The sequence below is a fragment of the Pituophis catenifer genome, unplaced genomic scaffold, assembly GCF_029215685.1.
Source record: "Pituophis catenifer annectens isolate HBS135680 unplaced genomic scaffold, rPitCat1.0.hap2 SCAF_6, whole genome shotgun sequence".
NCBI lineage: Eukaryota > Metazoa > Chordata > Lepidosauria > Squamata > Colubridae > Pituophis > Pituophis catenifer.
In genome coordinates, this window is record NW_027256886.1 from 35814897 (window position 1) to 35829960 (window position 15064).

The 15064-nt window shown below is 39.0% G+C and overlaps 1 protein-coding gene across 2 annotated transcripts; it reads left to right on the forward strand.

Moving 5' to 3' along the window:
- The first annotated feature begins 1665 nt into the window (after positions 1-1665).
- Positions 1666-14756, forward strand: D2HGDH (D-2-hydroxyglutarate dehydrogenase). Of its 2 annotated transcripts, XM_070945107.1 has the most exons (10): positions 1666-1719; positions 2749-3155; positions 3517-3574; positions 5209-5348; positions 5948-6141; positions 6403-6571; positions 9427-9570; positions 11093-11235; positions 12435-12600; positions 14093-14756. In XM_070945107.1, the coding sequence occupies exons 2-10, from the start codon at positions 2756-2758 to the stop codon at positions 14356-14358; spliced, it is 1680 nt and encodes a 559-aa protein (XP_070801208.1). In that variant the 5' UTR covers positions 1666-1719; positions 2749-2755; the 3' UTR covers positions 14359-14756. The 2 variants fall into 2 exon arrangements, with proteins under 2 accessions (XP_070801208.1, XP_070801209.1); XM_070945108.1 differs by lacking the exons at positions 1666-1719; positions 3517-3574 and having other exon boundaries at positions 3081-3155.
- Positions 14757-15064: the final 308 nt, after the last annotated feature.

Sequence of the window (15064 nt, forward strand, 5' to 3'; positions counted from 1 at the left end):
TTTAATCTCCCTGCATTGAATGATTTATCAGATCAAAACTTCCTTAGGGTGATTACAGGATTTTGTAATCCTCCACTTAACCTTTACATTTCTAAATTTGACTTTCATTTTAGTTGGAGATTTTAAATCCAAGTAAAATCCTGATGACAAACCTCTATTTTTGCAACTCAGTTCACGTCAATCTTTTATTACAGCTACAGACTAAAAGAAATTAAAACATTAAAATAAAATAGAACAAAGTAAAACAAAACATAATGGCTATTAGAATTAATGATGGGATCATCAATGGTAGCCTAACTTTACAGTTAGTATAAGAGAATTTAGCTATGTTCAGAAATGCTGATAGTAACTACATAGAAGAGATCAGAATTTCTGTGTTATTTTTCTGTGGTAAGGAGATTCAGATCTGTGAGTGCAATGTAACAGGGTAAGAGCTATAGTTTGAATGATCCCTTGTCCACGGGCACATTCTCTGCTCACATGGGACCTCCAGTATGATTGCTGTGGAGAGAGATTCAATATGGTCAGTTTTTTTTTTTTTTAACCTTCTAAATGTTTACGCTGATAAACATCATAAAGAATGATAACATTTTACAAACTTTGTTGGAAAAGGAAAGGTGCTAGAAAAATACATTTACAATTTAAATATTAATGGTTTATTTAAATAAAAGTCAATGAAATAAAATTGTTAAGATTTGTTTTCAGAATTCACTGAGCTGTAGATTAATTAAAGCAGTGCAGGGTAGAGCGAATCTTAGAACAGGTAATGCTATCATCTTACAACTTCTTGATTTTAATGGCATTATCTTAACCAGGAATGCTAGCTTAGTAAAATCTAGCATAGTAGCTACTATCCAGCATGAGTGATCTAACAGCACAGCTTCTGCCAAGTTTGTGCCTTCCAGAAAGAGTAGCACTCGGGGGATTCAATTCAAGAAATAGTTCCAGCACATCTAGTCACCAGGTGATTGCAGTTTGAGTTCTGAATCTTGACACCTTAACCCAGTGTCTCTCAACCACAGCAACTTTTTAAGGTGTGTGGACTTCAACTCCCAGAATGCCCCATGCCAGCATGCTTAGCCAATGCCTTAACCGCTCCTCAATGTTCCCGACGCTGAATTGAGAATGAGAAGTGATGTTTATGTACTGACTTTTCAGTTACATTTTAAAGTCTGGGTGGGTGGGAAATTGAACACATTTCTATCTCCCCCCGCCACGCCTTTCTATTGTGGCCAAAAAGCCGAGTGGGTGGGGCAAGATATAGTTTCACTTTCAGACTCTCCCGAAGCACCAGCTATTTTAATACGAGCGTTAAGCAGAATATTAACATTGCCATGTTAACTCCCAGCCCCCCAAATTTAGATTTTTTTTTAATATATTCGTTAAACTTTTGAAACGTATCTCTATTGCCTCTTCGACAGTCCGAGGGGGTGGGGGGGGCATTAGGCTATGACCGAATAGATTGAGAAGCGTCTGTTCTGAATGGGCGGAGTGGATGGTGCACATTAAAAGTAAAGATGCGGCGCTGCGAGGGAAAAGTCGGGAAGCAGGAACGCCGCCAACATCCGTACCAGATCGATTCAACCGAGCTTAGGCGACCAGCCTTTAAGCGAGCCCACGTGGCGCGTCGCTTCTTTACCCGCAAAGCTGGGGCGGAGCGAACGAGGCACCGCCTAGATCTGCCCGAGGGGGAAAAGTCGGCCCTGGTCTGGTGCAAAAGTGAGTAGGGAAATGACTGCTGCTTGCGAGGTGCACAGAAGAAACTTCCCTTCCTTTCCCTTCCCTACCGCTCTGCTACCGTCGATCAGAATTCTCCTCCAGGTCCTGCGATTCCCGTGCTCCTCCCGCCCTAAACGCCTGATGGAATTTTCCCAGCAGCTCGAAAAAAACAAGCATCGAGCTCTGCCTTGTCCTCCTCGTTTTGTTCCCTTTCCTATTTAAGTCCTAGCAATCATAAAAAAAGAATAATAAAGCCGACTGCAAGCCAGTTCGAGGTCACAAAATAGCGTGCAATTTTTGATATTTTCCAATTAGTAGGAAGAGGGGAAAAAAAAGGTTCAAGCCAAATGTCAAAGTTCGTTTGCTGGACTTCAGCTAGCAGAATTCTCAGCCACAATGACCTGCCAAGTGGAGAACTCTAAAGCACCTGAAATTAATATATTATATTTGGAAATTGTCAAGATTGGGAAACACTGCTGAACGGGTATTCCTTTAACTAGGGCGTTAAATAAAGTGATGAAATAATTTGAAGATAGGCAAAGTGAGATTTAGAAGGCTTATCTGATTTAGTCTCTTCTATGGTTTGCACCTAAAAAGCCCAGCTTCCTTGCCCATTTCTGGGGATATTATGCACTTTGTGCATGCTTTATAAATCAAGTTTTCATATTTATTTCTTGTATAGTAAAAAATTCATTTCAAGTACCGAACTATTTTGGATGAGGACCATTGATGTATGGGAGCACAAGCAATTATTCACAGCTTGCAGAGTTAATGCAAGTATACTTTATTGAAAATGCATTTTCTTCTACATAGCAATGTAGAAATAAACAGGAGTATGAAATCAGTTGTGATGGATTTTTAGTCCCTAACCTCCCCTCAGAGTAGTTTAGCAACTTGCTATATCAGGTGATCCTATCCATGACTATGACTTTATAAACATTTTAAATGGCCTTCATTTTTTAAAAAGGGAAAAATGTAATGGGAGCTTTTTGGAAAGAGGGATTCCATCCGGTTATTTTTGTGTTTCAGGTTGATTATGGCTATTTCCAGCCTTGTCTGGCCTTGTCTATTTCAATACATTGGGACTGTACCCAGGTTGGTTACCAGATGCCAGAGAAAAACTAGGAGCATATGGAATAGGACTGCCACTCTATCCAGAATCGAGAAGAAAGCCACAGAACCATTGGAGGCACTTCTGTTCTTACCTTCTTTCCAGTGGAACATCAGCAACATAGCTAAGAGAAATCTGCACACCAGCCAGCTTCATCTCCAGGAAGTAATGCTCACATGTGAACGGTATAGGGTAGAGAGGCTGCCCTTTGCTCGCATTTCTGATTCTGATTTAACTTTCTTTGAGCACCTTTTGCCTGGGAGAGTCATTACTGATGCAGAGGAACTCAAACCTTTCAATGTGGACTGGCTAAAGTCTGTGAGAGGTAAATCATTTTAATGTTTTATTACAACTGAACATTGCTATAGTTGCCATCCTGATAAAGCAGTTCTGCAAACAGCCCAGGACAGGTGTTTATTTATTTATTTAAGGATAAATTTGGCATTGAAGGGGGGATGGAATTGTACTGCATAGGAGAATCCATAGTGTAATACCAACTAAATTGCATTGTGTAGCTATCTTTATTCTGGATTGTTGCTTTTTGCAGCTAAGAAATAAGTGATGGGAAAACAGGAGGGTGGGATGGGTTAATTTCCTTCCCCATCTAACTCCTGTGCATGAAGGGTTGGGTAATTGGACTTCAGTCATGCTTGTAATAGAATTCTCTCATCTTATTTCCATTGCAGGCTGCAGTACAGTACTGCTAAAGCCACGGACAACAATGGAAGTATCTCAGATTCTCAAGTAAACATGTTTCTTTGAACATAGTGCACAGTGTTAGAAATTTTGTTATTCAGAAGAACGTGCCTTACTTCTGTATTGTCCATAGACATGTGAAGAACAGAATATAGAGTGAAGCAAAACAGGCCACGTCCTGTTACATTTCTGAAGACTGAATAGTTCAGGAGTTACTATTGTAGTTTTTGAAGAAGAATCTTCTTTCCATCTCTGTCTCTTCCCCCACCTCTCTTCCTCTCTCTCTCTCCCTCCCCCCCACTTCCTCATGATTTTGTATGATAAATGAATTGATGTTTAAGAGGATAGAAGAAACCTTATAATTACTACATAGAGAGAATAAAACATTACAGTAGTTTTTATCTCCTGGATCTTCTCATAGTCTCTTAATTGATGAACAAGTAATTTTTATGCAGGGGACACAGAACGATTCTCTATACTTTTCAGTTGACTCAATCTTTGTCTAAAAAGAGAAACTGAGACAACACTAAAAAATCATCAGAATATACTCCATATCAGCCTTGTGCTTTTAAGAAGACATTAACCTTAAAACAGATTTTTAAAAATGCTGTCAAAATTGTGCTTCCAGATAGATGGATTTTTCTACCCTAGGTTACTTCCAGACTCATCATGCATTTGTTTAATCCCCTCCCACAGACAAATGATTTTTATAGAAGATTTAAATACTGTTGACTATAATCTTTCCAAATTTTCCCAACACTTTTATCTTTTTCTTATTACTGTAGCCTTTCTACCAAAAGTGGAAAAATAATGGAATAGCTGGTATCTTTTGACTGGAAGCGGTATAATCAACCTTCAGTCAGGAAGCATCTATACATCTATAGTGTATAGAAGCATCTATAGTCAAAGGGAGTTCTGCATGTCAATTTTCCTAGGAAACAGATACAGCTTCTCCTAGGACATATTTATACATCCATGTATGTAAGCATATAACCATTTGAAGAAGCAGTATCAACTAAATAGGTACCAAATGCTGACAGTCATTAGTACAAATGTGTACTGAATGCTGACATTACAGGTAGTCCTCAATATACCATACAATTGGGGCCAGAATTTATGTTAGTAAACAGGGTGGTTGTTAAGTAAGTCACACTTGATTTTACAACCTTTTTGATATAATTGTTAAGTGAATCACTAGTTGTTAACTGAATCACATGGTTATTAAGCAAATCTGGCTTCCTCCATTAATCTTGCTTCTCAAAAATTGGCAGGGAAGATCCCAAATAGCAATCACATAATCCAAGGACATTGCAATCATTGTAAATACATGCTGGTTGGCAAACGCCTGAATTTTGATGACATGACCATGGGGATGCCTTGATGGTTGTAAGTACAAGAACTGATGGTAAATTACTTTTTTCAGTGCTGTTATGACTTTGAACGGTCCCTAAACAAATGGTTGTAAGGTGAGGACTAGCTGCAAATGTTGACAATTGTTTCCTGAATTTTGGATGAACTCCCACTGCTAGCCATCCTCATGTGTTAGTATAGAATCATACTGACTTTCTGACTAGAAGCCAGAAAGTTTACTCTGACTTGATCTGGGGACAGACCTAAAGTAATCGTGTCATGGATGCAGCATTTTTAACTTCTAGAACAGTCAAAAATGTTTTCCTTTTCAGGTACTGCAATGAGAAGAACTTGGCTGTGAATCCTCAGGGAGGCAATACTGGCCTTGTTGGTGGCAGCGTTCCTGTCTTTGATGAGATCATTCTTTCTACAGGACTTATGAACCAGATCATCAGTTTTGACTATATTTCTGGTAAATTCTTGTCAAGGCCTAGGGGGCAAGTCTGGTGGCTCGATAGAATTGTCTTTTCAGGGAAGATGGTTCCCAGACTTACAAAGCCTAATAAAAGTATTCTCTCCCCTCTCCACACCTTTTCCCCACATTGGGTGGGAGGAGGGATCTAAATACCAGATAATTTTTTTAAAATACTTGTGTCCTCATCTGTAAGACTTCAAAGTGCTCTGTGGTCTAAGAAAGGATCTTGCATATATAATAGTCACCTGACTACTGCAAGGAAGGTTAGTTGAAGAGTTGGAAACCTACTCAAGGTTATCCAACTGAGTTCATACCACACCTTTAAATTTAATTCCTTTTCTTGTTTTTTCCCCCACAATATATTGAGCCATAAATTCACCAGAGACTGGGTTAGGCAGCATCCTAAAGTGAAAACAACTGGGCCAAGTTAAAATTAATTAGAGCTTAGCCTGTCCTGAAGATGCAGTTGCTAGATCTTTGATTGCTAATTGTATCCCACAAATCCAACCAGCTTGTTTTATGCCTGAATTTGGAGAAAGCTGCTCCATTAGAAAGAATTATATCTGACATACTGTGATTTGATACTTATGCTTTAGGAATCCTGATTTGCCAGGCGGGCTGCATTTTAGAGAACCTCAACCAGTTTTTGGAGCCAAAGGGCTTTGTCATGCCTCTTGACCTTGGAGCCAAGGGCAGTTGCCATATTGGAGGAAATGTAGCTACAAATGCAGGGGGCTTGCGCCTCCTGAGGTATGGGTCCCTTCGAGGGACAGTTCTTGGATTGGAAGTGGTAAGTTGAAATTCAAAAAAGCACTTCTTGTTTTTTTTTAATTGTTTAAAATAAATTTTCTCTACCATTCCCTTTATTCTATTTCAAAGGTATTACTACTGTATGTTCCTTTTTTCTACAAAAATGTAACTTAGAAAATACTGTTTCTCTAATTCAGCCTGTGTAACCATCATAAACAAAATTTAAAATAAGAACATTGCATTGATTTATTTCAAATAAAGCAGATTCATTAATGCTGGACCAAAGTTTGTCCTCTTTCAGGTGCTGGCTGATGGCTCCATCCTGAACTGTTTGGCATCTCTGCGGAAAGACAATACTGGCTATGACTTGAAGCAGCTTTTCATTGGCTCAGAGGGAACTTTGGGGATGGTCACTGCTGTGTCCATCCTTTGTCCACGGAAACCAAATGCTGTGAATCTGGCATTCCTTGGTGCGAGTCATTGCTGTCTCTTGTTTTTAGTGCATTTTCTGTACTTCCAAGTGTTACACAGGAAGAGTGCATCTGAGACAGCAGTTAGTTTATCAATGCTACTTTCTTATATTTAGGTTTTGCAACCATTTGATATGATCACTAGTGTTAGTAATGAAAACAGGGATGAGAACAGAGAAAATATTTTGTGCCACTACTGTGTTTCCCCGAAAATAAGACCTCCCCTGATAATAAGCCCAGTCGAGTTTATGAACACATGCGCTAAAATAAGCCCCCCCCCCAAATAAGCCCTAGTGAAAGGGTGGGCATGGCCAGCACTAATGGAAGTTGAGCCCCTTAATCGCGACCCGTGGATCAGCTGAGCTGATTGGGAGCTGCCTCTCGTTCTATCTCTCCCCAGCGTTCTTGGTGCTCGCCTGCCTCCCATCCATCCATCCATCCATCCCCTTCGCCTGCAAACTCCTGCCCCACTCGCAAGAGAGCAGCCACCCAGCACCTCTTGCCACATGGTACCCACCCAGCAGACAATCTCTGGCCCGACGGAGCGGTATCCCAGGATCACAACCTTTCGGTAGCGCACAAATGGCATTGCCCAACAACGGCTCCGAGGCCAACCAAGCCTTCCCTTTAGAGAGCCAGCTGGGAGGCTCTGGGCAGCCTGCGCACTCACAGCCGGGAGTCCAGCAGAGAGAAGCTCCCTTGGCACACTGTCATCAAGCCCCTCTGCTCCCGTGAGGGTGGTGGAATGCGAGCAGCCCAAAGGCGCCAAGCTGCGTGAGCGCCTGTTTCCCCCCTTGCGCGCCTCCCAGGCCTCACCACGTCAATGTGGGCAAAGCCAGTGAGCACCAGGTCCTTGAGCTCGCAGCCAATGCTGCTGGCCCCACCACCAGCACCCGTGCGGAAGCCACAGGCTGGACGCGCTCACAACTAGCAAACTAATGTGCTGAAGCTGACCAGGCTAAGGATGCTAGCCAGATGAATACCTGGTAGGCAGAGGCAGAAATTTTTTTTTCCTATTTTCCTCCCCCAAAACTAAGGTGCATCTTATACTCCAGAGTGTCTTATACTCTGAAAAATACGGTATAAGATAGGGTCTTATTTTCAGGGAAACACAGTAGCAAACTGCTTTTTACTATGGAAGCCACAGGCAAACGTGAGAAACCGGGGCATCCTGAAATCATAACTGGATATGAAATAGAATTATCATGAATCTTGTCTAATTTATAGATGTCACCTCAAAACTGTTGTCAGTGGCAAATTACAGCTCTCATGTAGAATGAAACAAACTAATTCTTCACTCATACCTAACTACAACAAAATCACATCTGGCTATCTCCTTTTTTCCCTCTGCCTTTATGAGTTGCCTTCACTACACCATATCTGGGCAGCTTTAAGGTTTTCTTAGCTGTACTGCTTTTGAAGTAACATTTTCCTCCTTATTTTGACATAGGTTTTGCCATGTATACAATATAATGTATTACGCCAACTGATCTGTTGGTGGTGCAGTCAAGTGGCTTCTAAGGGATGGGTTCAACCTGGGATCTATTGGTCCTATTAGTTTTGGTGCCCTTTGAGGCTTGGCTACTGTCTTCTGGATCTTCTGATTCGAGCAATGGGTAACTCGGGGTCTTTAAAACCAGGCTCTTGCCCAATACCTACCAAATCTCCAAGCTATTCCTGGTTGCAAAACTTGAATCAGTTTGAATAGCTGCTGATAAGTTGCAGGATGCAGGCAGTGCATGATGATGTTGGGAAAAGAAGATCTTGCTCTGCTGTTTCATAGTGTGTCTTTTCCCACACCTGTACAGCTGTTGTCTGGGATGCTTTTGAATATGACTTTAGTACTTTTTTGGAATAGCACATATCTCAGCAAAGAGTCATAATCCCTTTGAACACCTTTACAAAACACTTGGACCTAAAAACAAAGCAAATGTCAGAATTCAACTTCTCCTCCAGCCCTGTTTCATCATATTAAGATGGATAGTGGGTGTTTTCCCTTCAGTTGGTGATATTTGCTGGGGGGTCAGTGGGAAGTGTCAAGCAAAGCTAGGGCACCCAAACTCTGGTCCCGGTCAGTCACCGGGACCAGAGGTTTTGTCTTCCGAGCTTTCAGACTCATGCTAGAGCCCCTTTTCAGAGAACTTCTCTGTGTTCCCTGAGGATGGGCTCCGGCAGAAGTCCAAACGCTCAGAAGACAAAACCTCTGGTGACCGAGTCAGATTGGATCCAGCAACATTATAATGGGATACATATATTTGCCTTCATTCGTGAAAGCTAGGGGAATGGACTAATTTCTGCCTTTCGTGCATATACTAAATGAGAACAATTCAATTTCTATTACCCTGTTTCCCCTAAAATAAGACATCCCCTGATAATAAGCCCAATCGGGCTTTTGAGCGCATGTGCTAAAATACTCACCCACCCCTGAAAATAAGCCCTCCCTGAAAATATTTAAATGCATACGCAGCTGGTCCCCGCCATTTCCTCTGGTTAGGGTTAGGGAGACAGAGCTGGAAATCAGATAAGACAGCAAGAGGAGCCCCAACTTACTCCATATGCCCCAAAATAATAAGACATCGCCAAAAATAAGGCCAAGCATTTATTTCGGGGTTCAAAAAAATATAAGACACGGTCTTATTTTCAGGGAAACATGGTATCTTTTAGTTTTAGAGAAATGACTTTGTCAGCTTCATTCTCTGTTAATCATGGAGTGAAGGTAGAATGAATGAAGGTAGCAATTACATATTTAAAGAAAGAAAGAATAGATATGAAAAGTTCCAGTGCTTTCCCTACCATTTTTTTTATTTTGTTTGTCTTCTTACTTATTTTCTGTGATTTTTGCTTTCACCATAAAGCTTGCCCAAGTTTCTCTCAGGTCCTGAGAACCTTCATAACCTGCAAGGATATGTTGGGAGAAATTCTGTCTGCTTATGAGTTCATGGACAATGGATGCATGAAGTTGGTAGAGAGACATCTGAAACTGACCAATCCAGTAACAGGTACCTGCTGCTCCACAAGTGGATTCCCATTATTAGTTCTATGTATGCAAATTCATTTTTGCTTAAATAATCTGATGATTGGCTTTAAATGTACTAGATTCATTTGTACTTAATTTGCTTCCCTGTTACCTAAATTAATTTAGGTCTCAATATATTTGGCTCATAGTTACATGATTATGTAGGTATTGTGATCTGTGCATGAGAATATTGGTTTTTTAAAAAATCTTTATTAAACCTATGATTTTAACAAAACTCCAATTTATCATGGTATCAGGAAAAAGCTATTTCTTTGCCATTTTCTGTATTTTATAATTTAAGTTAGTGTAGAACAGTTAAAAAGAATTAGGAGGAAGTTTATAATCTCCAGGAATACAATTAAGTAAAACTTGATTTTGGACAAATGCATTTATTAAAAGCATCTCTCTATAGATGTTATACATTATTTCACATGCTTTCAAAATGTGATTTGCCATTGTTCTGGACTTTTTTCTTCATTCTGCTAATTGAGGCCAGAAATTCTTGAAATCCTGATTCAATCCATAAGGATTGTATTAATCATTGTTCATGATCTTGGCTAAAATATAAGGGTCATTGACGTTATAGAATTACAGAAGATAATTTGGCAAAACCTGTAGTGAATAAAGAGAATGATCTTTATGAAGAGAGAAGTTCCATTCTCAAAACAATGTGTTGAATATAGGATAATTTGAGCTTGGCTATTTATGTCTTGAGTAAGATCTTTGGGTTGATTTATTTGATGATCCATTTGTTTTCTAGGTTATGCACAATATTCTCAGGTGTCTTCACCCACACCAAAGTTCAAAAGCATCAATATTCTTCCTATCCTGTTTTTTTAAAGTCCAACTTTGCTTCCTTAGCGTGTCACTGGGAATACCATGGCTTGCATAATTCTGAGTTTTGTAGGTATAGACTAGTATTTCCCAATCTTGGCAACTTTAAGATATATGGACTTCAATTTGCAGAATTCCCTAGCCCACATCATGGTATTTAAATACCTTTTTCAAAGTCTTAATGGCTGCTCTACCAAGTGTTTGTGTAGGGTGCATTTCTTGATTGCTTGTTCCGTTACGGTGATGGTTGATCCTAAAAGACAAAAATTATTCATACTTCAGTATCCTTATTGTTAATTCTAAGGTTGTTTGTTGTATCTATTGTCATTAATTTGGTCTTCTTTATATTTAATTTTAGTCCTATTTTTCACTGTACTCTGACTTTAGCTGGGCAGCTGGGATAACTTTCACACTTTGGATATCCCTGCTGGGAATCTGTATTATTGGCATACATTCCTGATATTCTTTGCTCATCCCTCCCAGGAACATCCCATCACTATAGCAGGACTTTGTGTGTATGTGTGTGTGTATGTGTGTCCCAGCTCTATAGTATTCAATTTTCATAATCCTAGGAAATTTTACTTAATTTTTACATGTAAAATCTCATAACTTCAGTTGATGTATGTGTTTGAAACTGTATGACTCTTTAATTCTGCTTTTTGTAAACCTAGAAAGTCCTTTTTATGTGTTAATTGAGACTTCAGGCTCCAATTCTACTCATGACGAGGAAAAACTCAGCCATTTCCTGGAACATGTAATGGGCTCAGATTTGGTGGTAGATGGAACTCTGGCCTCAGAAGGAAAAAAGATAAAGGTAATTTTTTTTTCTTTCTTACCGACATGTTTGGTTTGGATTCAAACATGATTTAAATTTGAAACATACTTGAGTTGAATTTGCAACTATTGGCCATGTAATTTTAATAAGTGATCACTGAATGCTAAATTCAAACTATAAACTGTAGCTCAGTTGGAGTAAAAGTCTCAAAGAACTGTCTAGATTATCTGAGGGAATATTATTTCCAAATGTTTCTGACAGTCCAGTACAATCAGACAGAGTAGTTGCACTTTCGGACAACAATGACCTGGATGACTGACTCTCCATAGACATTTGGGTTCCATCGCTCAAATCTTATGGGACCTGGGAATGTGACTACTCTGCTGCAAAACTTAATATGTGGGTCTTGTGTGATCACCAGTAGCCATCTACAATCCTCAGAACCCCTCAGAATGAGAGAGTCTAAAATTTGCATGTTTTGCATTTTAAAGACTCAGTATCATTACCTTAATTCCTTAAACCCTCAGGGAAGACAGAAGATCAGAGTGCAGTTTCTAGGTTTAAAAAGTTGTCCCATCTTTGCTTCTAGTCTAATGTTTTATACAAGAATGCCTCTAAACCCCTTGTCACTCCCGTATATGTGTTAGACAGTTAAAAAAGTGGTTGAAAGTCTATAATGTGATGCTTTGTTTGGAAATATGCCCAGAGCTAGAAAAAAGACAAAGACAACTTGAGTTGGCAGAGTGCATTTTGTGTCTAAAGAAGACGAGAGCATTTTTATCAGATTGCCTTTTAGTAAATGAGGGTTTGGGGGCCTGGCTACATATAGAATGGCCCATATTTTGTGAATAAGTAATTGCCTTTCTCTATAGAAGGTATGTCAGCCATATTGGAATAGTGTACAGATGATGCTCTTAATTCCAAAATGCACCTCCTATCCCTGATTTATACAAGGGATCTTTTGGACCCAAATCCTGCAGTGCTGATGTTTTCTATGGAAGCATTGCTCCTCAATGTGCACGTCTAAATGAATATAATGTAAGTTGCTTATTGTTTGGCCTTTTTAACCTGGTTTTCTTTAAAAAAAAAATCTAAAGCAGGATAAAGCGGAACAAACCAATAAAAATAATACAACATTCAGAAATGAGAGCAACATAAAGACACAGTTAAAACCATAATTTTTCCTAATCATATATTGTGTATTGTTTCCTCCAAACAATATATTTGGTCAACTACAGGCATTATGGGCTTTACGGGAACGGATCACAGAAGCTCTGACGTGTGATGGAGTTGTTTATAAATATGACATTTCACTCCCTGTGGAAAAACTCTATGATCTTGTGACTGACATGAAAGTACGACTGGATACAGCTGCTAAGAATGTGGTTGGCTATGGACATCTAGGTGAGTTCCACTATGCTGATAAAAACTGCCTTAATTATGGATGATTTGGATTTTGAATCATGGTAGCAAAGTAGCTGATTGTGTTTCAGTTCTGGATTTAAATCTCAGCTTTCAGCTTTCAATTGCTAGATAATGTTAAGCCATTATCTTTTGGTCTCAGTCAAGTTGGTGTTTTTGTGCATAGTTCAGGCATCTGCAGCAAGGATATAATATTAGCTGACTTGACAGAATTACTGTAAGCATGCATATTAGGGGAGGAAGTGTTGTTGGCCCAGAATAAATTATGTTTTCAAAATGAAATAATCCATTGCCGGATTGTAACATTTGGATGATCTTTTCTGGAAATGCTAAAATCATATAAGTTCTTTGGACAAGAAATTTCAGAAAGAGACTACTCAACATGGATAGGGCATTATTTCCTTAGCCCATGAACTAACCTTATGGAAGGCACAGATTGGCAAAGTTGTTCTAGCAGCTAATAGGGAGCATTTTTGAAAGGGACAGAAGGCCAGCCTTTATAACAAATATGGACATGCAATGTTATGGACAAAAATTAAAATACAGTTATTTCCTGCTGCCAAGAAACCAGTCCCTCTATTTTTTCTCTTTCAAGAATATGATAGTTGTCATGCCCCAGCATATAATTTTTATATACTGTTGTTGCTCTCTAGCACCATCTAGTAGCCAGAGAGACAAATACCAATTATATTGTCTGAAGCTGACCCAACCCCTTTACCCATCAGCCCGCACTCTCAAAACAAGTGCATGCTGGGAAGCCAGACTCCATTTCCTTTAGCATTTGGAGAAGGCAGAAGCACAAAGAAGAATCCATCTTAATCTATGGCACATGGTCATGCAAGGACAAACCCACATCCCACACACACAACATCGCTAGTGAGATTTAGATTGTTTGTATTTATTAATTGTTATGTTCAGCAGTAACTCAATGCTGTATTTGGTTCTCATTGTATGTATTCCTATTTTCCCAATTTTCCCATATCCTCCTCTTTCAATAAAGCATTTAGATCTACGCACATGGTCTGTTTTATTGGAGGATAGGTGGGTTTAGCTGCTTGTCGAGCTGCACACCCACTAACGTGTAGTGAGGACAGAACAATAGTTATATCTTTTAGTTCTTTTTTTGTTCAAAAATAACACCATGGAAGACTGGTATATCCCGTGTTTAGAATAGACTTTTTCAATTTAGTACCCTCAAGATTTCAGCATTCCAGAAAAGATCACCAGCATTACAATGTGTTATTGGCTTACCATTTCCACTATCTCCAGTTAACTGCAAAGGAGTATGGAAATTGTTGCCTTTTAATTAAAAAAAATATACTATTGCATATCACAGCTAAGGAATTAGTAAAGTTTTGTCTACTTTCTCTTTTGAAACCAATTCTCAGTACTAATGCATATCACAGACAGGGAATAATTATACTGTCTATTTTCTCTTTTGAAGTCAATTCTTATTTCTGGTTTGCTTTGGCAGGAGATGGAAACTTGCACCTGAATGTCACCGCAGAGTCATATAGTCATTCTCTCCTGGATGCCATTGAGCCATATGTGTATGAGTGGGTTTCACAATATTATGGAAGCATCAGTGCAGAGCATGGCCTGGGGTTCAAGAAGAAACATTACATCCACTACAGTAAGCCAAAAGAGGCCATTCTTCTCATGCAGCAGTTCAAGGTTATGTTAGATCCTAAGGGAATTTTAAACCCTTATAAAACATTACCATCAAAGGTTGAACAATGATTCTTTTGGAAGTTTTAATCTATTGCTTGTATGGTGTATCAGGTCTTTTTGTAAATAAACTCTGAAGCCAGAGCCAGTTTTCTATTTTTCTAAAGAAGAAGAATAAAACAATTGAACTGGATTCATTTCCCAGTATTATCTACCACAGTTTTATTTTCTGATCTGAATGAAAACATTGGCAGCTTCAGGAATACTATTTCCTAAGGATCCTCTCATCTTGTCTTCAAGGTCTGTTCTAGAAAACAAACCAGAATAAGGGAACTTTAGGCCTTCAATTGAACCACAGCTCTGTACTGTCTCAATTATGATATAAGGAAGTCAGGGATCATGTAGTACAATAGCATTCAGAAGGTCTGAGTCATCCATCCCTAAAATGTAACATGGTTTCTTAATGGCATAAATGCTATAAAAATTAAATAAAATTTATCTATTTTTTATGGTGTGTAGAAACTGCACTTTGTAAAACGATCCATTATGAACGTTCATTTATAGCCGGATATCACAAACATCTATATGACATTTTCTTCTTTGTTTTCAAATAGTTTGATTCAGTACACAAAGCTTCAAACATCTTATATACGGAGTCTGAATCATGCAGTGGCTAACAGGAAAAGCCCCGTGCCTGATTATTAGAATACATTAAGCACAGGCATAGAACGTGTTAATGTAACTAATGTATGTGTTAAATAATAAATAAATAAACAGC